Source organism: Muntiacus reevesi, chromosome 3 (assembly GCF_963930625.1).
Source record: "Muntiacus reevesi chromosome 3, mMunRee1.1, whole genome shotgun sequence".
NCBI lineage: Eukaryota > Metazoa > Chordata > Mammalia > Artiodactyla > Cervidae > Muntiacus > Muntiacus reevesi.
In genome coordinates this window covers 110,257,535-110,281,799 of record NC_089251.1, presented here as the reverse complement: position 1 = coordinate 110,281,799, position 24,265 = coordinate 110,257,535, and the positions used below count along the sequence as shown (strand labels likewise).

Here is a 24,265-nt window from a genome sequence, read left to right as displayed (position 1 = left end):
GAGATAAAAGTCCAGTTCAGCAGTTCATTTCGGGATAGGGAGCTAAGGGCAGGCGTCATCCATCCATGTGTCCATTCATTCAGGAAGAGTTTATTATTGCCAGCTGCCTGGTGTCTAAGAGGACCCCTAGGGCAGGGTGGGCCCTGTGGTCTGTGGGCGAGCAGTGCCTGGTCTCCCTTCTTCACCCAAGCCAGCCTGTGAGTGAGGCTCTTCACCCAGCGCCTCACGGACCACCCACAACAGGCCACCTTGGAGGCCACAGCCTCGTACTGCCCGGCAGTTTGGGTGGGAGGGGAGGGAAGCCCTCTGGAGGAAGGTAAGGGAGGGCTCCTTGCATCTCATTGGTCCTCATGGGGTTGAGGTTACATTCCTGAGCCAATCAGAGTGTCTGACTCCACCCCCAAAAGATAGTGTCATCAATTCCAGCCAAGTCCAAGTTAGGAAGGTGAGAGAACTGGACCTGCTAGAGAAAAAGGCAGCGCTGGGGTGGAAAAAGTGAGGTGCCCTAAAGTGGCCACACTTGCTGCTGTTGCCTGAAGCTGAGAGGGCACAGACAAACCCTGACCTCACTGGAGGAGCTGCGGGCCACCACGCCCCCCCAAATCAAGGAGGCCAGCCTCCTCGCCCACCCTTGGTCTGGTTGACTGTGAGCTTGGACGGGGCCTGTCTGCTCACCCGCACAGAGCCCTGGTCCTGGCCTGGGCAGGGCCCATGAAAGCGCTTGCCTGCTAGACCTTCTTTGACTCTGTGTGATGTCCTGACTGGGCTGAATTCCTGTCTTTCTCTTTTTGCAAACCCCAGCCACAAAGCCCCTCCCTCAAAGCCTCGCATACTATTGGTGGCAATGTAAGTTGGTCCAGCCACCATGGAGAATGTTATGGAGGTTCTTCAAAAAACTAAAAATAGAGTTGTCTCTGGAGAAGGAAATGGCAATCCACTCCAGTATTCTTGCCTGGAGAATCCCATGGATGGAGGAGCCTGGTGGGCTACAGTCCACAGGGTCGCAAAGAGTCGGACACAACTGAGTGACTTCACTTCACTTCTTCATGATCCAGCAATCCCACTCTTGGGCATATATCCCAAGAATACTGTAATTTGAAATGATTCATGCACCCCTAGGTTCATAGCAGCGCTACTGACAATAGCCAAGGCATGGAAGCCACCTAAATGCCCATGGATAGATGAATGGATAAAGAGGGTGTGAACACATCTACAATGGAATACTTCTCAGCCATAAAAAGAATGAAATAATGCCATTTGCAGCAACATGGCAGACCTGGAGATTATATTGCTAAGAGAAGTAAGGAAGAGAAAGACAAACGTACATATGGAATCTAAAATATGACACAAATGAACTTATCTACAAACAGAAAGAGGCTCACCGGCATAGAGAACAGACTTGCAGTTGCCAAGGCGGAGGGGGGCGGGGAGGGATGGATCTGGAGTTCGGGATTAGCAGATGCAATCTTCTTATCCATTATATATAGAACGGATAAACAGCAAGGTCCTCCTGTGCCGCACAGGGAGCTATATTCAGTATCCCGCGATAAGCCATCATGGAGAAAAGAACCCTCCCTCTAACTGCTAGAGGGTCCCGGGCTGCAGGAGACATGTGTCTCAGGGGGAGGCTGGTCGTGGGCAGGCCAAAAAGTTGGTCCGGTTTCCAATAAAACTAGAAGGCACATTTTTTTTTTTTCATTTTTCACCAAAAACTTTGTCGAGCACCTTATTCATTAACCAGATGAAACTTTTGGCCAACCCAACAGACTACAGGAGGCCAGAGGCTTCAGTGCCCGCCTGTGTGACGCTGCCTCTCTGAGCCTCAGTTTCCTCACCCGTGAGGACACCAACCAACCCCCTGGGGTTGTTGGAATACAGGAGGGTAGGTGGACCCAGGGCCCATAGGAGGGAAACGCTCAGAAAAAATTTTCTCTTGTTTCCTAGGCGGGCGAAGGAGTGCAGAATTTGGATCGCAAGGGGACCCAGGGGCTTACAGTTGGATTCCAACGCTCATCCTCTCATCCAGCAGACATTTACGGAGCATCTTCTACGATGCGCCAGGAATGCTACTGAGGGCCAGGGATACAGCGGTGAGCCAAACAGACCGAAATCCCTGGCTTCATGGAACCCACATTTTCCATCAGGGGAGACAGACAAACCACAAGATAAATAAAAACTTTTAAATGTGATAGATAGTAATTAATACTGAGAAGAAGAAAGCAGAGAAGGAGGATAGAGACTCTTTGGTTTTAGCCAGTCAGAATGAATCAGACATTTGAAAAAGAAGGAATAGAACTGTCATGGCCAAGAGGAGCCTAAGAGATATGATGACTAAATGTAATGCAGTGTCCTGACGGGCTCCTCAAACAGAAAAGGGACGTTAGGGAAAAACTGAGGAAATCTGAATGAAGTTGTGGAGTCTAGTAAATAACAGTGTGTCAATATTGGTTCATTAATTATATCAAAGGTACCAAGTTAATGTAAAATGCTAATAATACGGGGAAGTTGGGTGATGAGTACAGGAATTCCTATCTTATCATTTTTTCCTAAAATTGATTTACACCTAAAACTGTTCTAAAATAAAATGCTTTTCAACAATGAGGGAGACAGCAAGTGCAAAGGCCCTGAGGCAGGAGCATTCTTGGCAGGATTAGCAAGGAGGCACTGCTTCATGGAGACTGGGAGGAGAGGCATCAGAGAGATAGGTGGAAGATGAATTTTGTACAGGCTGGCAGGACGTTAGAAGCACTCTTTTCTTTGCTCCAAGAAGTCTGTAGATTCACTGGAAGTCTGACATCACCTGATCTGTGATCTAACGGCAGCTCTCTGGTTGCTTTGTTGGAACCGGACCGTGTGGGGCAAGGACTGAAGCAGGAAGGCCAGTGAGGAGGTTCCTGCAGATGTCCGGGAGACAGAGCATGGTCGGTCAGACCAGAAGGGTAGCAGTGTAGGAGGGGAGAACGGGTCAAGTTCTGGAAACATGTTGTATTTCCAGGGGTAGAGCTGACTGGATCTGCGGACGGATGAGACAGTGTGAGAGAAGGGGAGGATCCAGGGGCCGCCTGAGCCGCTGGAAGGATGGAGGAAGACAGGTTTGGGAGGAAATTAGGTACTTAGTTTAAAAAGATTGAGTCAGAGGGCCCGTGAGACACCCCAGAGGACTTGTCACGTGGCATCTGGAAATACAAGTCTGGAGTTGAGGAGCGAGACCTAAACTGAAGACTTTGAACGTGGGAGTCAGCAGCAAAGAAAGAAAATTGCAAACTCTCAAAGCTGGGGAGGCAAAATACCCTCGGGGGAGGGAGGGTGAATGCTGAGGTGTGGACACACACACACACACAGGATTTATGAGCACGGCCGTTTAAATGAGCTTATGTAAAGCAATTATCCTTCAGTAAAAAAATAAATTAAAAAAAAAATGAGCTTTGAGGGACTTCCCTAGTGGTCCAGTGGTTAAGCTTCTGTGCTCCCAATGCAGGGCGCACAGGCTGGATCCCTGGTCAGGGGACTAGATCCTACATGCCGCGACTCAGGCCTGGTGCAGCCAAATACAAATTTTTAAAAAATACTTACAATAAATTAAATAAATGAGTTTAGAGGCTTCCATGCTTTAGCTCATATCTCCAGCCCACTTCTTGTATGTTCCTCCTAAAATGGCCGAGAGGATTAGTGACCTGATGGGTGAGGTGAAGTGCAAATAAGCCCAGTGCCCGGGAGGTGCTGATTCGCTGAATTCTCACAGCACCAGAGGGACCTGGGGACCATTTTCATCAACCCCATTTGACAGATGAGGAAAGTGAGGCACAGAGAGTTCATGGGACTTGGGACAAATTCTGTCGGACAGTGAAAACCATCCTGGGAGGTGGGGGTCCTATCCCCCTCTGCCTTCCCAAGGGGTTCAGTTGATTCCGAGTCAGGACTGATCAGTGGGCAGACAGACAGGGCCTCCCCGACAGAGGCCCAGGGTATCTGCTTCAGTTCACGGGGGTCGCCAGGAGAACGAGCGCAGCACAGCCTGACTGCCGCACCGCCTGCCACGAGCGCCGCCTGCTGGGCGAATTCCTCTGGTTCCCAGGACACTTGTGGCTTCCGGTGCAGCTGCTGGAATGACAATGCTGTCAGGACAATGGGCACGTTAAGCTGTCAGTTCCCCCGGGCGGGGGGCCCAGCTTTACAGAGGCTGGGAAGCTGTGCGCTCTCAAAGCTACTTTTGATGTTTCAGAAAGGCTGCACAGCTGACTTGAAAGGTAGAATTCTCTGGCTTTTCAGCTCCACTGGCCGCTGCCGTGGATCAGCAGTTCTCTGAGCAGCTACCTCCTGGACTGACACAACATTGGTGCCCGTGCCAAGTCGCTTCAGTTGTGTTCGACTCTGTGCAGCCCCACGGACTGTAGCCCGCCAGGCTCCTCTGTCCATGGGATTCTCCAGGCAAGAATACCAGAGTGGGCTGCCATGCCCTCCTCCCAGGGATCTTCCCGACCCAGGGGTTGAACCCGAGTCTCCTTCATCTCTTGCATTGGCAAGCGGACTTTTTACCACTGAGCGACCTGGAAAGCCATGGACAGCTGTTAGACCACTAAAAGCCCCTTTGGTCCTGGCCCAACCCCAGACCCATAAATGCCCATAAGACCTGTCTAAGGCCCCAAGCCCCGGCCGGGATTGAGGATCATTACCCTCTAGTTCTCAGCGCTGGTTGCACATTAGAAACCCCTGTGGAGTTAAAACAAAACAAAGCCCAGGTTCCTCCCAGCCTGGTGAAATCTGACTCTTTGGGAGTGGGCCCTGGGGATGAGCTTTTTTAAGAGCTCCCCCAGTGGTTCTAACAAGTGAGGGACGGACTCCTGAGGCCTGCTTCCCACCCCCCCACCCACGCCCCGCCGCCAGACCCTGCAGTGCCTGGAGAGGAACGCCAGCCCCCCGGAGGCCAGATCTGCAGATTTTCGAAAAAAACAAACAAAAATCTGGATAGTGTGAATTTTCTCAATTCTCAAATGTTGAGTTGTTGTTTTGGCTTTTAATTCCATTGAAAGTGTTTTAAAAAACATTTTTTTAATAAAAGTAATATTAGGTTTATTGTGGAAAATTGGGAATATATATAGTGAGATACAAAGAAGAAAGGGCTTCCCAGGCAGGTCCCCGGTATCGGCCAGTGTAGGAGACATAAGAGACGTGGGTTCGGTCCCTGGGTCAGGAAGATTCCCCTGGAGAAGAGACTGGCAACCCACTCCAGTATTCCTGCCTGGGAAATTCCATGGACAGAGGAGCCTGGTGGGCTATGGGTTGCAATGAGTCAGACGTGACTGAAGCAACTTAACACACACATATAAAAACGAAAATGAAAGTCACTTACATTTCTTTTTTTCATTTTTTTTTTCACTTACACTCTTTTTTTTTCTCACTTACACTCTTAAGTGCCTCTTAGGTTCTGAATACGGAGTGATTCAGAACATTCTGAAAGAGAGTCCCTATGTCAGTGTGTTGGAGGCCTCCAAAAGGCTTTTCCTGTGGAAATGGAGTTCCATTTCTTGCAGGCCTGGACATTCAACATATTCAACAGGCTGGTCCCTCAGACCTTTCATGCTTGTCAGAGAGACTTGGAGAACCTACCATGCCCTTTAGGTCAATATTTCTTCTTCTTGATACATAATAACAAAAATACATTTAGAAAGAAAGAAATCGATAGGGCAGAGCTGCTGTCCAGAGGACCTGGCTCTGGAGGGGGAAGCAGCCCTCTCGCTAGGCTCGCGTGTGCCCCCTGGTGGCAGCTGGAGGGATGGCGTCGTAGGGCCGGGCTCCAGGGCCTGCCCTCGCTCGCCACTCCCAAGTCTGGCTCTCAAAGTGGAGCCCCGGGACCCAGGGTCACCCGGGAACCTGTTAGAAACACAAATTTTCAGGCCCTAAACTTCAGTTCTTCTGCACAGAAACTCTGGAGGGTGGGCACAGCAATCTGTGTTTTAACAAGCCATTTAGGCACTTCTGATGAAACTTCCAAGTTTGAGAAGTTCTAGAGAAGTTCAGGCCTGGTACCAGATACTGTGTCGAAGCAACCCAGGCTCTGAGCACAAAAGGCAATGACCACGCCGAAGGTGCTGGTGCTGGGTTAACACACCTCCTCAGCCCCACCTCCCTCTCAGCACTCAGGTGTCTGGAGGCTGCAGAGCTGGGGAAGGGGCGGAATGGACCACTGCCAGGGTAAACCCATCTTGGCTTCTTGGACATAGCTCCAAAGACCACACCATATTGTGTGATGCTAAACCTGGGATTCTTAGGACAGAGATCAGAGGTATAAGGGCAGGATGATTCCAGAACCCTAGCAAGCCCTTCCTGAGGGGATGCAAGATTTAAACTTCAGGCAGAGGAAATGAAAAGAAACATTGAGGTAGGAATAAAGCAGAGACAAGGTAAGTCCAAAGAAGGAGGAAACCAAAAAAAGTGTGGTCCCCTTGGGCAGGAGGCTCAGTCTTTAAGCAGGTACCTTCCGGGAAGAAACGCTTCATAATTAGATTACTGTCAAAATGAAAAAGCCCCACATTGACTCAAGATGCAGCTGAGCCGGCACTTGGGGAAATTCGATCTGGGTAAAAACACCGAGGTCCCCAGCAGGCTCCCTGCAGCAAGGCTTTCCTGGCCGAGAAGTGACTGTCTGCAGGGCGTCCAGCAGTTTAGGAAATCTTGGCACCTGGCAAATTCAAGCAGGAGTTTGTACAGAAAATCTGACAAGAAAAACAAGGTTTTAGCAAAAACCTTAGCAGATGGAAGAAGTCATGGTAAATATGCCACTTCAAATTGTCCCCTCTCCTTGAAACAGCTGTTTATACTGTCATTCTAACAGTAAATACTATCACAGAGATGTTCTGATTTAGTTAAGACATCATATTTCAGGTTACATGTCTCATCTAATAGTTAGCTTCATTCAGTCATTAAGTATTCATTGAGCACCCCCTATGTGGCGCTCATTGTTCTAGGTGCTGGGTTTACAAGGGTAAACAGATGAAAATCCCTGCTCTCACAGAGTTTGCATTCTAATGAAGAGCAGGAAAGGTAATACAAGAAATAAGCGAAATGTGTAACACTTTGGCTTCTTCCTCTCCAGCTTGCCCCTCATCAATTAAGTTTTCATTCTGAATTTTCAAAGAAGAGTGACCTTGTTGAGGCTTCGGGTTGGGAAAGCTGGCTAAGGCAGGGCTTCTTAACTATTCATAAGCAACGGAACCACCCAGAGACGTTGTTCAAATGCGGGTTTAACTGGAGGCCTGGAGAAGAGCTCCCGGGTGCTAACGCTGCAGGCCCCAGGTGCAGACCACGTGCTGAGGAGCTCCCTTGGAAGTCAGGCTGTGGGAACAGAGTCCCCCGCGTGCCCAGTCGGCCCAGGATGGCGACTCCCAGCCAGGCCAGCCTCACGGCTACTCCCTGCAGCAGCTCCAGCTCCAGCTCCGGACCTCGTTGGAGGCCCTGGCTACTTCACGGAGCGCTCTTCTTCCTGATTCCCACAGCGTTTTCTTCTGGGCGGCTGGGCAGTCAGGAGCCGGCTGCTGCTATTTATCGACCTTCTTTAGGGTGAGGGAACAGCACCCACCCCAGAGAGCTTGTGCTGGTGGCAAAGCTGAGGGCAGACTGCCTTCTCTGTGTAGAGGGCTCTGCCCAGCCCAGAGCAGACGAGAGCCTTCAGAGAGGGGGATGCTGCAGGCCTGCCAAGAAGCCAGCTCAGCGCGAGCCACCACTGAGTCACAGAACACCAGGTGTTTATGGGGCTCAAGGGCCTTTAACCTACACAGGTCTAGCTGCTGTGGGCCAGTTGACTAGTTTTGGCCTTCACTGAATTGACTCTGGGGTGGGCTTCCAGTTTCCTGTTTTGTCTTCCTCTGCGATGATGTGAATTTCACAGGAAGCAATCTGAGAGCAGCTGTTAGGAATGTTCAGCCTCCCAGGTGGCTTGCCACAGCCCTGTGGAAACAGCCACGTGAATCTGGGCAACTGGGATGGCAGGAGAAAGGACCATCCCCTTCCTTTTAGGCTAGGAGTCATGAGGAACTGTTCATTCTCCTTTTGTAGGGTGTCTTGGAAAGATGATCAGAGAGGGAATAGGCACACTACAGCTATTTCCTTATGTCAAGTTGGGAGATGTCAGTAAAGAGAGGTTATTCAGCCAATCAAAAGGCACGCAGGCCGCTTTTTCTGTAAATCATCATCCAGAATGGCAAACATTATTTTGTGGCCTGTAATAAATGATACTGTACTAACACGGAACCATTTCATAATGGCCCTAGAATAATACAGACAACAACTGGAGATCTCCTTGGTGGAAAAGAACATGACTGAGAGGCTCTGGGCAGACACATTCCTTTAGGGTGGGTGAAGGCAAAAGTCAAGCGGAGGGGTCTCCCCTGGGGAACCCGGCTCGAGGAGTTAAGTGTGGTATGTTTGCAGCAGCCTAAGTGGCCAAGACTCAGGAAGACTGTCCAGCCACAGGGACAGGGCTGAGGTGCCAAGAGCAGAATTTTCCAAAAGTGGAGCCAAGGTCAATTGTAACAATGGCCAAGAGAGGAAAAGAGCGGCCAAGAGAGGAAAAGAGCGGCCCAGAGGGGCAGGCAGCTGGCTTCTCAGAGGATGAAAACAGGCAAAGCCTCTAGAAAGAAGGCAGGACTACGGACGTGGTTACCCTGGAGACCAGTTCAGGATGCTAGGGTACCGGTCACAACATGGGACTCTGGGGAATGGAAAGGGAATTAACAGTTTCTCACCAGCTACCTTCCGACTCCACCCCAACTTGCTTTTTGTACCAGAAAACAAGTCAACTTTGTTTCTAATGCCATGGAGAAAGGAAACCGTGGGGAGGGAGAAGGAGGAAAGGAAGAGGGAGGGTGAGGGGATAAGAATGGATACATCCTAAGTAAGACTAGAAGGAAAACCACCTGAGAGCTGGGATGGATTCGTCTCAAATCCTGTACCTGAGCCCCACTCCATGGGACGCTTGCCACTGTCGCAGCGCAGAATCGAGGACAGGAGCGTGAAAATCTAAGGCCCATTCAGAACAATCTAGCTTGTGTGCCCTCCTGAAAAGTTAAAAAGGCAGAAAACTAGTTTTTATCTGTAAGAAAATGTTTATTCTTTTGAACCCCACAGGAAAAAAAATAAGAATGCAGCCAAGACCAAGTATTTAACCAAAGTAGTGTCCCAAAAGGCAGCAAAATGGGGGAAACCTCAACACAAAGTCAGTAACAATTTTCCATGTTTTTGCACAAAGATGAAAAAAAACCTATGACAATTCCAAGTAACACTTTCATGGTGACAGTTACACAAGATGATTCAAAAATGCAAGATGGCAGCGACATGCACAGCTGGCTAAAGCTAGAAGTTTTTAATCCCAAACAAGGTCTGTGATTGAAAGGATGATTCTTTTTAATACTTCTGTTTTGCTGACTTGCTTGTCCTACTTAAATTTGCTTTAAATGAGACGTACATGCCAATTAACAGGAAATTGTAGAACTATGTCCTTCCAGAATCCATGGCACGGAAGCCAAGCCAATCTGTTTGGTTTCTGAATTTTCCGAGTTTCCAAATACAGTTTCGCTTTGCCCCTCCCTCTCCCAGACCCTCCCTCCACCCCCACCCGGATTCTTAAAACACTTCCGAAGGTTGCCAGTGCAAACACTTTTCTACCAATGTATAATACACACTTGAAACCGAAATCTTTGTGCAGAATTTTGAGTTTTAAACTCTTAAAAAACAAACAAACAAACAAAAAACCCTCCTTGGCACAAGAGCTGAGGAATTGTCAAGTTTCCTTTAAATCGTCAAACACAAGATGACGAAGACTGGAAAGCACAGTTAAAGGAAATTAAAACAGAAATAAAACCTAGAACTGCAGCTTTTGTTAGCCAGCATCGCAGTCTCTCGAACACAACCACCACCCAGCTCCCCCTCCCAGGGTGCCCGCCTCGAGCCCAGTTCAGAACACGGTGGTGCTTTCTATGAAAGGAGACAGAAGGTGTGGCTGTGGCGGCAACAACCAGCCCAGCTACCCACCAGTTTCACAGCAGGATCCGTAGTGAGCTTGATAGAGAGAGAAGATAGACGATGGTAAAGGGGGAAATCGTTTAAAATCAAGTTTCCTCTTGAATGTCTTTTCCCAAGGCACTGTGAACAAGACTGCTGCTAGCTATTTTCCAGGACTGAACATGCCGATGGGAACATACACGTTTGAGACACAAACCCTGTGACACTCTCACAGCTGGTCTCATCACCTGAGTCTCTCCCCTCGGCTGAAATGATACTCCTTGAATTTGTTTGGTCCTTGGAGGGGTCATCAATTTTTATTTTCTGTAATATCTTCAATGCAGCTATGGGATCAAAGCTGTGTTAGGTTATTGAACCTTTTCACACTAAAAACTAAAATTTTTCATTATCATCCCATGTGAACCCAATGTGCAGGTTTTGCTTGCTAATTTAAGAACAAAACAAAAATAAAGGGCTGAGAAGCAAAAACTCTGCTTTTTTTTTTTTTCTTCAAGAGGAAACTGTAAGAATACATAAAAGGCAAAATTGGCTACTTGAAATCCAAGAATGGTTTTAATGTATTGGCCGAGAAAAATAAACTGCAAAGTTCTGTGAGGTCTTCTAAAAATTTACAAGAAAAACTGATGGGCAGTTCTAATCAGACCTGGATGTTATCTTTCCCCCCCTTTTTAAAAACGACAACATATACAGTCCCACAAAATATCAACTTTTTTTTTAAATCTTGACTGCCAGAGACGCTCCTTTGTGATGCCTTCTGATAACCAAACGGCTGAACGAAACACACTTGCTGGCCTTCATTTCTTCAGGGGCTGGTAAACAGAGGCATTGGGATCGAGTCCAGAGGGGCTGGTCTCCACAAATTTGGAAGAGTAGTGGGGGGAAACGGGGCTCAGGGGGCTGGTGGCAGCACTGTATGTTATGCTGGGCATGACGGCCATGACTTCAGCTATCTTCTGTTTTAGGTCCTTGATTTCCTGGTCTTTCTGAAGAATTTGTCCTGGAAGATCAAAGACCCGCCATTAGTGAGAAGGAAGGGTTCACCCAACACAGTGCCCTTTTGGGCCCGTCAGTCCCAAGCGGGTTCAACTCTAGCTCTGACGGTTTGCAAGGGAAGACGTTTTTCCTGTAATGGGCCAGTAAATATTTTAAACACTGTGAGCCACATACTGTTCTTGTCATTTTTTTTAAGACCATAGTAAAATGTAAAAACTATGCGCAGTCCACTAGTGGTACAAGAAAAGCTGGCCCATGTGGCCCATGGGCCACGGCGTGCAAGGGCAAAGCGACTGTGTCTAGGCCGGTGTGGCGAAGCAAAGAGCTCGCGCACCAGAAGCCATGTGCTGGGCTCAGCAGCAGCAAGGCAGCCTAAGAGGGGGCTGCTCTCGACTTGCAGCTCGGCCTCTGGAGCGGAGACACTGCCCTGGGAGGACGGAGCATCTCTGAGTCAGGGCAAGCAACGCAACCAGCTCCCGCGAGCCGCCCGGCCGCTTCTCCACCTGCGCTTCTCTGTGCTCTGTGTTGTTAACTCAGGAGGCTTCTGTTTGTACTTCCTCACAAAGCTGTCCCTGCTCCTTCCATCTAAATCAGACTCTACCCCCAGCCCCCAACTCCTTGATTCTCAACACACCCTAATCTTCCCTTTCTGTCACTTCCTTCTGTGTAATAATTCTAATAATCACATAGCTAATGCATATGTGCCAGGCACTGTTCTAAGTGCTTACACAGACGAATTCATTTACTTATCAAAACAACTGTCTAAGCTGGGAATTATCATCATCATCCATTTTATAGATGAGGAAACAGGAGCACAGAGGCGGAGTGACAGAGCTGGAATTGAACATGATGCAGTCTGGCTCCAGATTCTGCAATTCTGTCTCTTATGAGTGTTGAAACGGGCGATGGTTAGTGCCCCATTGGAGAAGGCAATGGTGCCCCACTCCAGTGCTCTTGCCTGGAAAATCCCTTGGACGGAGGAGCCTGGTAGGCTGCAGTCCATGGGGTCGCTAAGAGTCGGACACGACTGAGCGACTTCACTTTCACTTTTCACTTTCATGCATTGGAGAAGGAAATGGCAACCCAGTCCAGTGTTCTTGCCTGGAGAATCCCAGGGTCAGGGGAGCCTGGTGGGCTGCCGTCTATGGGGTCGCACAGAGTCGGACACGGCTGAAGCGACTTAGCAGCAGCAGCAGTGCCCCATATCTCTCCTCTAGTCCACGAGCTCTGTGAGGGCCAAGACTGTCCCCCCTTTTTCATCTCTGCCAAAACCTTAGTGCCCAGTTCAATGCAAAGCTGAGACCCTGCAAGGCATATATCCTACCAAAGTCATTCAGATATCAATGGCTGACCAGGATTTAAACCCAGGACCACTTGGTTCCAAAGCCCATGCAATCTCCATCATGCTTTGATGCTCCCTGGTCCACTAGGGGAAGAACACTTAGGAGGAGCCCTTTTGAAATTTAAATGCTGAAAAAATTAAGAGGTTGCATTTGAGTTGCACTCACTTTGAGTCCTACAGAAGATGGTAATGTATCTGAAATGTAAGAGAGCGTGGTGGCAGATTTTAAAAAATGATACAGTAGAGATGAAAGCCATTTTGGAACCAGGATGAATCAAATGATAGAGAAAGCAGAAGGAGAAAGGCAACAAGGGGTTTGATTTAAATTACAAATTTGGGTTCCTATTAGAATATTCCAAGCATGACAGAAGAGAGAAGTACTGGGGAAGGCAGAGACAAAGAGCCGCAGAAAGGAATGCTCCCTAAGGCTTCCTTCACGTCCCCTCAGCTTCAAGTGAGCATCAAATACCCTCCTTCTCTTTGAACAAAGAAAGCTTCAGATGAATAAAATACCTAATGGCATCTGATATACGAGCCACTGTATCTTCTTTTCCATGCAGATTTAAGTTTGGTTTCTTTAATCAGTAACGTACAAACAATCCCAGAGCTTTGGAAAAAGACAGTTCTCTCTGCTTCTCTGTGGCTTTACAGGAATTTCTGGGCCAACATGGAAGTATAATCCGTGCTGAGAAGCCACGCTCCCCTCGGCTACTCCGAGACCAGGTGCTGCTTCCCTCCAGGAGGCAAGTCCAAGCAAACGGGAGGAGGCAGAGAGAGGGTGGCCACTTCTCAGGGAGCTGAGCCAGGCAGGCAGAAAAATACAGTGTGTGCTCAGAAGTCTGCCTCTAAAGCAGGATTCCCAGGAAGCTTCTTTTTAAATGTCTTTCCTTGAATCTGCAGATTCATAAACCTGATTCTCAACCCCCTTCTCTTCCTGCTCTGTTGCTGCCGTCCCAAGCCACTCCTATGGCTTCACTGACCTTTCACAACTTCTGTATCCCACCCAACCCCAAGGGTTCTGGCCCTCTTTCTGGGTGTAGGCCCCAATTCTCACTGACTGCTGAAGACCTTCAGCTCAGTGTCTGGGAGGCAACTCCAGAAGAAAGCATCCCAAACCAAACTCACTTTCTCTCCTCATTCCTTAAGTCTGTTCAGCTCTTCTTCCAAGGTTTTAGCAGCCCTGCTGGAACATGTCACCCTCTTCCCTCCTGAAAATCCAGGAGTTACATCCTCTAGTATTGTTTCACTCACTGTCCTTCCTAACCCACTCTCTTCTTCCACATCCCCCAACTGGACGCCACTGGACTGCTCCCCTGGACGTTCTCAGCACTTTCTTTCCTTCGCTTACACTGTTCCCTCAGATAAGAATGGTCTTCCCTGCCATTCTCTGCTTTCAGAATTCACCCTTCGAGGTCATGTACCCACTGCTATATTCAAAATGGATAAACAACAAGGAGGACCTATTGTATAGCACGTGGAGCTCTCCTCAATTTTTTGTGTGAGCCTGGATGGGAGGAGCGTGTGGGGGAGAATGGATCTATGTGTATGTGTGGCTGAGTCCCTTCGCTGTCCCCCTGACACTACCACAGCATTATTAACTGGCTATACTCCATACAAGATAAAAACTGTGAAGTATGAGAAAAAAAAAGAATTCACCCTTCAAAGTCCATCCAACGGCCCCTCCCTTAGGAAGCCACCTTGACCTCTCCTCTGGCCGTTCAGGCCGCTGGCCTCTATCTATTGTGTGGTGGCACGCCTTATGTGTGGCCTTCCCTGGTGTGGCACTTCTCACAGCGTCCACGCTATCCTCACCCTAGTACTAAGACATTATCTGCCTTCTTCACGCGCATTCCCTCAGGAAACAAAGTGAAGTCTTCCAGAAGCAACATGGCAAATGAAAGCACAACAGACTGAATGTAGAAACACACATTTGAAAAACACCTCTCTGGGTCACTCAATTTTAACACTTTATTGACCGGAGACAAAGTAACACCATAGGCATTAGTTCCTGCAAAAATCCCCTGGTCAATAATGTGTCAAGAGTGTAAAGAAGTCCCTAAGACCAAAAAGTCTGAGTGCCACTACCTCAGTGGATCCTCAACTAGAGTCTGTCTTGTTTATCTTGTCTCCTCTTCACCTTCTAGTAAAACGGTTTATGTAGACCAAGTGTGAATGCTTTGCAAGTACCTGTTGAGATATTCTTTTCCTTCTACTAAGTCAACTGCTTGAGAAAATTTTTCTTCAGTCATCTATTTGTGGCTTATCAACTTCTTGAACAAAATCTAAACTTCTTTTCATTAGGTCACATCCGGTCTCTTATTTTGAAGCCTTCCAAAGCTTCCCGTAGCATTCAGAATAAAGTTCTTTCCATAGGCGGCAAGGCTTGGCAGAATGTGGCTCCAGCTACTTTTAATCCTAAAAACTCTCCCCATCACTCAGGCTGCAGCCCCACTGGCCATGACGCAAGTTCCCTCGAGACACTTACCTGCTCCCTCACTCTGCTCAAACGCTACCTAGTCAAAGGCTCTTCCATGTCCTCCAGGCCAAACCGGTAGCACCCCTCCCCGCCCTGCACAGGCTCTCTTGCCACTGCTTTATTTCCTTCACTGCGCCCCTCCATGTGTTACACGCTTGCCTGTGAGCGTCGGTTCCCTCGGGGATGCTCACGGTGTTTGGTGCACGGTGAGTCTCAGTAACATCTGCTGAGGAACAGTCTGCCCTCCAGACCCTCCTTGTACCTCCACTCCCTCATCTGCAACCTTTGCTCCATTCAAAGAGAGCCTGCAGCCGCCTCGCTCAAGCTGTTTCTTCTGTTTAGACGCCTCTCTTCCCCTCCTGCTCACTACACACTGTTTCTTCACTGGGTTAACCCCTTCTCATCACTCAAGACCCAGGTCAGACATCAGCTCCCCTGGGAAACGTCCCTCTACCGCTCCAGGCCGGCAGAGTGCCTGCCTGTGTTCCCAGGCATCCCATGGTCCTGCTCCACTGGCGCCTTCTGGTGACTCTGCAGTCCTCTAATACTTCCACAACACGCTGAGCTCCCGACACAGAAACTCACCCTCTCCCCGGGGTGCCCTGCACTGGACACGTTCTCACTTCGCAGTGCGTCTGCAGAATGAATGAACGTGATGGTTCCCAGGTGCTCACGGTGGGCACTTCTCAAACCCCTTTGGTCAGCGCTCTGAGGACGCTCTGCCCTCTGTCCCCAGGCAGCCCTGAACGGGCCCCGCTGCGCGCCTACCTTGGGCGATCTCGAGCTGTCGCTTTGCATCCCCCAGTGCGGAAAACAGGTCTAGCTTGATTCTTGTCTCTGCACTCAGGCTGTTCTCCAGGTGCTGTGTTTTATCTTGCATGGCCGAGAGGGCTGACATTAACACCTCAGTGTCCTTCTCATTTTCCTTATACTTCCGAAGCTCCTATCAATATCATCAAAGCAGCAATGTTACAAGACAGTTTTGGCATCGATGTCTACAGATTAGCCTGAAATCACAAATAAAATCCCACCATTATTGACCTGGCCTCTAGAACACAGAATCCTGCTCCTTCATACACCTTACCCCTTAGAGGGAGTGCAAAATGTATTTATACAGTGACATGCACATACAGAAACACTGACTGTGTTGGGTTATTTCAAGGTAACAGTGGACTCTGTCTCCAAATAAAACACTTTCTTAAGGTCCTAACTCAGAACCACAAAGACCCTGCTGCCAGTTGCAAATGGTGCTATAATGCTCTAGTCAAATTAGTCAAAACTCTACTCTCAACTTAAACTAAAAACTGTAAAAATCTTAAATTATTTTGACAGGGCATACTCTAAAATAAACCCACTTAAAACATCAGATGCACACACACACACACACATACACACTGATATTTTAATATTTTCATTTTAAGAAAAATTGAAAATTATAGTGAATTAAAAAATACTTAAAAGTTCAAGGAAGAAAATAAAAATCACCCAAAATCCCAATGCTGCAAAAAATTGGATATATCTTCTTCTAGTCTTTTTTAAGCCTATGTATCTTCTAGCATAATCAAAATCACACTAAACATATAATTTTTTAAAAACTTACATAATCTACAGTTCTTTGAAAATACAATTTTTATTGACTATATAATATTCCTAAATATATCAATTCAGTTCAGTCGCTCAGTCGTGTCCGACTCTTTGCAATCCCATGGACTGGAGCACACCAGGCTTCCCTGTCCATCGCCAACTCCTGGAGCCTGCTCAAACTCATGTCCATCGAGTCGGTGATGCTGTCCAACCATCTCATCCTCTGTCATCCCCTTCTCCTGCCTTCAGTCTTTCCCAGCATCATGGTCTTTTCCAATGAGTTAGTTCTTCGTATCACGTGGCCAAAGTATTGGCGCTTCAGCTTCAGCATCAGTCCTTCCAATGAATATTCAGGACTGATTTTCCTTTAGGATGGACTGGTTGGATATCCTTGCAGTCCAAGGGGCTCTCAAGAATCTTCTCCAACATCACAGTTCACAAGCATCAATTCTTCGGTGCTCAGCTTTCTTATGGTCCAACTCTCACATCCATATCTGATTACTGGAAAAACCATAGCTCTGGCTAGATGGACCTTTATCAACAAAGTCAAGTCTCTACTTTTTAATATGCTGTCTATGTTGGTGATAGTTTTTCTTCCAAGGAGCAAGCATCTTTTAATTTCATGGCTGTAGTCACCACCTGTAGTGATTTTGGAGCCCAAGAAAATAAAGTGTCACTGTTTCCATTGCTTTCCCATCTATGTGCCATGAAGTGATGGGACCAGATGCCATGATCTTAGTTTTCTGAATGTTGAGCTTTAAGCCAACTTTTTTACTCTCCTCTTTCACTTTCATCAAAAGGCTCTTCACCTCCTCTATGCTTTCTGCCATAAGGGTGGTGTCATCTGCATATCTGAGGTTATTGATATTTCTCCCAGCAATCTTGATTCCAGCTTATGCTTCATCCAGCCTGGCATTTTGCAAGATGTACTCTGCATATAGGTTAAAAAGGCAGGGTGACAATACACAGCCTTGACATACTCCTTTCCCAATTTGAAACCAGTCCGTTGTTCAATGTCTAGTTTTAACTGTTGCTTCTTGACCTGCATACAGATTTCTCAGGAGACAGGTAAGGTGATCTGGTATTCCTATCTCTTTAAGAATTTTCCACAGTTTGTTGTGATCCACAAACAACTGAGACTTGCCTGTTGAGTGTCCAGGAGTCTCTGGCGGAGGTGTGAGTCGACAGTGGCCTGCTGCAGGGTCAGGGGCACTGAATACAACAATGCTTGTACAAGTCCTTTTGAAGAGGCTGCCATTTCCCCTGACCTCAGACGTGGGGTAGCTCGTCTCGGCCGCCGCCCCTGACCTCGGACGTGGGGTAGCTCCTCTCGGCCACTCCTGTGCCGTTGCAGCCTGGCACTCTCGGTTGCTGCCCCTGACCATCTGCAAGGTCTGTCGCAGACCCTGCGCTTCTGTGCGGTCTGTCACAGCCCATGTCTGAGGTCAGGGGTGGCGGCCGAGAGGAGCTACCCCACGTTCGAGGAGCGGTGGCTGCACGGGCCCAGGAAGGCCAAGAGGAGCTACTCCACGTTCAAGGTCAGGAGTGGGCGGCCCTGAGGAGGTACCCCTCGTCCAAGGTAAGGAGGAGCAGCTGCACTTTGCTGGAGCAGCCGTGAAGAGATACCCCACGTCCAAGGTAAGAGAAACCCAAGTAAGACGGTAGGTGTTGTGAGAGGGCATCAGAGAGCAGACACACTGAAGCCATAATCACAGAAAACGAGCCAATCTGATCACAGGACCACAGCCTTGTCTAACTCAGTGAGACTGAGTCATGCCGTGGGGGGCCACCCAAGACGGATTGGTCATGGTGCAGAGGTCTGACAGAATGTGGTCCACTGGAGAAGGGAATGGCAAACCACTTCAGCATTCTTGCCTTGAGAACACCATGAACAGTACGAAAAGGCAAAATGATAGGATACTGAAAGAGGAACTCCCCAGGTCAACAGGTGCCCAATATGCTACTGGACATCAGTGGAGAAGTAACTCCAGAAAGAATGAAGGGATGGAGCCTAAGCAAAAACAATACCCAGTTGTGGATGTGACTGGTGATAGAAGCAAAGTCTGATGCTGTAAAGAGCAATATTGCATAGGAACCTGGAATGTTAGGTCCATCAGTTCAGTTCAGTCGCTCAGTTGTGTCTGACTCTTTGCGACCCCATGAATCGCAGCACGCCAGGCCTCCCTGTCCCTCACCAACTCCCAGAGTCCACCCAAAGCCACGTCCATCGAGTTGGTGATGCCATCCAGCCATCTCATCCTCTGTCGTCCCCTTCTCCTCCTGCCCCCAATCCCTCCCAGCATCAGGGTCTTTTCCAATGAGTCAGCTCTTCGCATCAGGTGACCAAAGTATTGAAGTTTCAGCTTCAGCATCAGTCCTTCCAATGAACACCCAGGACTGATCTCCTTTAGGATGGACTGGTTGGATCTCCTTGCAGTCCAAGGGACTCTCAAGAGTCTTCTCCAACACCACAGTTCAAAAGCATCAATTCTTCGGCCCTCAGCTTTCTTCACAGTCCAACTCTCACATCCATACATGACCACTGGAAAAACCATAGCCTTGACTAGACTGGTGGTAGAAGCAAGCAAGGTCCAATGCTGTAAAGAGCAATACTGCATAGGAACCTAGAATGTTAGGTCCATGAATCAAGGCAAATTGGAAGTGGTCAAATAGGACATGGCAGGAGTGAATGTCGACATTCTAGGAATCAGAGAACTAAAATGGACTGGAATGGGTGAATTTAACTCAGATGATCATTATATCTACTACTGTGGGCAGGAATCCCTTAGAAGAAATGGTGTAGCCATCATGGTCAACAGGAGAGTCCAAAATGCAGTACTTGGATGAAATCTCAAAAACGACAGAATGATCTCTGTTCGTTTCCAAGGCAAACCATTCAATATCATGGTAATCCAAGACTATGCTCCAACCAGTAACACTGAAGAAGCTGAAGTTGAACGGTTCTATGAAGACCTACAAGACCTTTTAGAGCTAACACCCAAAAAAGATGTCCTTTTTATTATATGGGACTGGAATGCAAAAGTAGGAAGTCAAGAAACACCTGGAGTAAGAGGCAAATTTGGCCTTGCGGGTACAGAATGAAGCAGGACAAAGGCTAACAGTTTTGCCAAGAGAATGCACTGGTCATAGCAAACACCCTCTTCCAACAACACAAGAGAAGACTCTACACATGGACATCACCAGATGGTCAACACCGAAATCAGATTGATTATATTCTTTGCAGCCAAAGATGGAGAAGCTCTATACAGTCAGCAAAAATAAGACCAGGAGCTGACTGTGGCTCAGATCATGAACTCCTTATTGCAAAATTTGGACTGAACGATTATACAGTGGAAGTGACAAACAGATTCGTTTGACAGACAGAGTGCCATAAGAACTATGGATGGAGGTTCATGACATTGTATAGGAGGCAGTGATGCAGATCACCCCTAAGAAAAAGAAATGCAAAAAGGTAAAATGGTTGTCAGAGGAGGGCTTACAAACAGCTGAAAAAAGAAGAGAAGCAAAAGGCAAAGGAGGAAAGGAAAGATACACCATCTGAATGCAGAGTTCCAAAGAACAGCAAGGAGAGATGAGAAAGCCTTCCTCAGTGATCAGTGCAAAGAAATAGAGGAAAACAACAGAATGGGAAAGACTAGAGATCTCTTCAAGAAAATCAGAGATACCGAGGGAATATTTCATGCAAAGATAGGCACAATAAAGGACAGAAATGGCATGGCCCTAAATGTATATGTACCATAATTTATTAAATCTCCACTGTTAAGATTATTTTCAATTTTTTTGCATTTATTAATATATACCACTGTGATATACATCTCTGTTTATCAATCATCGATGAGACTTTAAAATATTTACCTTAGGCTGGGGTCTGAGGAAAATATTTTTAGAAAATGCATGGTCTTTCTAGAACATTATCCCTCCTCCAGCAACATACGAGGCCTATTTCATTGCACCCTTACCCAGGCTGTTATCACTGTTTAAAAATTGTTTGCTAATTTCACAGAATATAAATGATACCTAATTTTAATCTGTCTTTGGTGATATATAAGGACATATTCTTACATTGTTATCAGTCATTTGTATTTTTTCATGAATTATTTATTCTTACCCTTTGCCTATCATCTGTATATTTGAGATTTTTGAGCTTTTCTTAGCAATACTTATCAACAATTTACATATTGAGAATATTAATCCCTTATTTATAATATTTGTTGCAATATCTGTATCCGCCCCAGGTGGTTTTTTTTCATTTTTTTTCCACTTTGTGATTTAAAACAAAATGTATTTTTTTTCCTGTGGAATTTTGACTCTTTCTCTGGAATTTCTTTTTCTGTGGTATCAGATGAGTGTCTAATTTTCTTTTTTCCCTGTTGTCTAGCTGTTCCACAGCCTTTCACTGATTAACCCTTGCTGTTTTATCCATTTCTGATGCCATCTTCACTGCACACCTTAGGCTTTGTCTCTGGGTCATCTATTCTATCTGCCACTGATTTTTTATGGATCTCCTATAATTCAAATTACTGTAACTTAACAACTTAAGACATTAGTTTTAAATGTTCCTTTAAAGACCCAACATCAAATACTTTGTCAAGGTATACACAATCCCAAAACTGGCACTGTCCAAAGAACTGGCAGTTTTCCACTCCATGCACATGCAGTTTTCCTCCACTCCATGCATTGAGTGGCCATCTGTGAGGCTCAGAGCCATCCAGAATGGTCAATTCCCTGGCAATGGATACAGAGTTAGGGCTAAGAAGAAGTATATCAGTTCCAAAGCACACTAATTTGGCCTGTAACCTGAAAAAGTGAAATGAATCTGTGGTAAACCAAATTCTGGTATAAAACAATGTCAGGGACCGATATTTCTGGCCTGTCTTAGAATCCAGTTAAATTAAATATAGCTTGAATGAGCTGCACAAGCTGAGAGCTTCTTTTGGTCACATGGAGATTTTCAAATGCAATGGGGTTTGCCTTGTATTAGCAGGGACCATCTCCTCGTGGCAGCACAGAGCACATCTAACACAAAAGAGGAATTCAAGAAGTGAGATGAAGTCGGCTGTTCCTCCCTTACCTGAACTTTCAGCTCTAATTCTCTGATCTGGTCTTCTTTAACCTTCATGTCCATTGTGAGCTTCTTGCCCTCTGCTTCTAATTCTCTGATCCGATTCCGTAAGGTTTCGGTGCACTCTCCCCTTTTAAAAAAGAAGAGAAAGGAAAAAGAATTCAGACAAGTATAGGTTTAATCATACTTTAGGACCGATATTTTTCTTGTACTCACAGAATCAGATTTCAGCTTTTGGCTCAGTCTGCTCATTCTCTCTGTACTTTTATAATTTCAAAAATGATCTAAAATGATTACTAACTGGTTGTCTTAGATAAGCCAAGTTCCAAGCTAGTACTTTTACTCATACTGCCTTCTTTACTGGAGTTGGGTTTATTATTCCATTTTCCAGAGAAGAAAACTGAAGCTATTTAGATATAATATAATACTGAAAAAGTGAATATAGTCCCAAGGTTCCCAACTTGTAGGTCACAGAACGGGGTAAGAACTGAGGTTTTTCCACTTTGACAATCCACCAAGCTTCCCATCAGGTAACATGACCTGAGACAATGCACACAAGCTGAGCAAGACAGAACCAGATGTGTTCTGTCTCCAGCAGAGGGCAGTGAGCTAAAAACATTTTCACTTTTGAGGGGCTATGCACTGCAAACATCACCTTTCTTTAGGCATGATATTTTGACAAGCCTGAAGTAAATAGAAAGAGAAGGGAGCAGCATTAGACTTGCTTCTCAGGGCTATAACAACGAAAAACTTAAAAAGATGATGATAACAGCAAGTTCAAAGCTGATGAACTGTTTAGGTTTCAGAAATAGCCTGGTGGAGAAAGTAGGTATCCTTTGCCCACAAAAAGGAAGGTCCAGAGAGAGACTTAAGGTTTGAGATTTATTAAAAAAACAAAAAACAAACAGCCTCTACATGAATGAGGGCTTTCCTGGTGGCTCAGCTGGTAAAGAATCTGCCTGCAATGTGGGAGACCTGGGTTCGATCCCTGAGTTGGGAAGATCCCCTGGAGAAGGGAAAGGCTACCCACTCCAGGATTCTGGCCTGGAGAATTCCATGGACTGTATAGTTCATGGGGTTGCAAAGGGTCGGACACGACTGAGCTACTTTCACTTCACTACATGAATGATGGCAAACAAGAACCATCCAAGGGTAGGAGGCAATAAGCTTAACTGAAAGCAGAAGAGATTAAGGGTAGAGACTGAAACCAACGTACTGATTCTCAGGCATAAGAGACACTAAACAATGTGGTTAAGAAACTATCATATCCACCTCAGGGTTTTTTTTTTTTTTTTTTTTAAAGAGTAACTGTTAGATGAACTAAGAAGAGCACAAGCCACACCAGACGACTGTTCAGGAAAATCTCCTGCAATGCAAGTGTTTCAGAAATGCTCACAAGTCTTTAAATGATGGACAAACAAAACTTGTCACATCCTAGGCAAGTTAGTAAAGGGTCTTGTGAATTCGTAAAGATGCTGATGGGCCAAGTCAGCTCAGCCAGCTGCAGTCCAGAGTCTGCTGGGGTAAGGCAGGATCACACAAGAGAAAGACTTCTCCATCCCATTGATACTTCCTGAACGATGAAATGATGGTTTACCAAGTACTCTACAAAGGCCAGCACTGAAAAGAGGGCTATTAACATGTCAAACACAAAAAAGCAAAAAGTAGAACTACATCACATAGATGCAAATTTGGGGATAGAAATTTAAATGAAATAATAATTGACCCTCATGCTGCATCTGTAAACCCATAAATGACCCTCACCGTGCAGAAGAACTTCACCAGTGGAAAAAATGAAGAAAAAGTGAAAAAGTGAAGTAGAAGCTAAAGAGAGACAGAGAAGGAGAAAAAGAGGCTCTTAACTCTTTCTCCATCTTTTTTAAGGTCATTTGACAGTTTGCTGATGATGTCCAACAAAGACATAAGCAGTCAGGACACAGTGCCTGGGGAACTGAGATTTTATCTTTCTTGCATTTTAAGATAAAAACTCTAGAGACATACAACTTAGAGAGTAATGACAGTTCTGCAAGGGAACAAAACTCCAGATAGGCTCTCTCAAAGTATATAGTAATTATCAGTCTTACAGAAAGTGACTGGAACCCCTTTTTGAGCAGCATTTTGTAATTCCCTCATCCTGCTTTACAGAGGAGGTCACTGAGGGATGAAGTGGTCATGAGAGCTTGAGCTTGCATAGACGAGTTTAAACCAGTTAACATAACAGTACTTAAAAGCCATCCATTCTTGCACGGTTGTGTACCTCCAGACCCGCCGCAGGCATCAGATCCCCACTCTCAGTCCAAGGAACTCGGTGCAGCCGGTGTGGACCTACCTCGACGCAGCGGCAAACGCGACCGCCCGGGCGGCAGTAGCTTCTTCTAGCTTCTTCCTTTTTTTCTCCTCCATTAACTGCTTTTCTACAAAACTTCGGGCTTCCTGCTCAGCTTTTAGCTTTTTCTCCAACTGGCTGATATTCTGCTTATCTTTCTGCTTCATTTGCACAGCATTATGTAATCTATATGGAAATAATTGTCATACAGTTTTACAATTAGAAGTGTTCACCATAAACCCTGGAAAGACATGGCTTCTCTTTATCATTTTAAGGCCAAACAGGAGATTTGAATAGCAAATCATAGACGTCAACTCCCAGAGGGCCCAGGGAAAATACACTGTCATTATTATTTAACGATTCCTAAGAGCAAATAAACAAGCTACTTTACAAGATACAGAATTGGACCTAACCTCTGCTTTACTGGGCTTTCCTGGTGGCTCA

The 24,265-nt window shown here is 46.5% G+C and overlaps 1 protein-coding gene across 1 annotated transcript in view; it reads right to left on the bottom strand.

Moving 5' to 3' along the window:
* Positions 1–9,081: 9,081 nt before the first annotated feature.
* Positions 9,082–24,265, bottom strand: part of MACO1 (macoilin 1) — a 66,389-nt gene continuing 51,205 nt past the window's right edge. Inside the window, exons 8-11 of the mRNA XM_065930084.1 lie at positions 23,825–24,007; positions 21,505–21,625; positions 15,597–15,771; positions 9,082–11,014 (exon numbers count right to left, since the gene is read on the bottom strand). Of these exons, the coding sequence (XP_065786156.1) occupies positions 10,812–11,014; positions 15,597–15,771; positions 21,505–21,625; positions 23,825–24,007 (682 nt within the window). The 3' untranslated portion in view covers positions 9,082–10,811. The remainder of the gene's footprint in view (positions 11,015–15,596; positions 15,772–21,504; positions 21,626–23,824; positions 24,008–24,265) is intronic.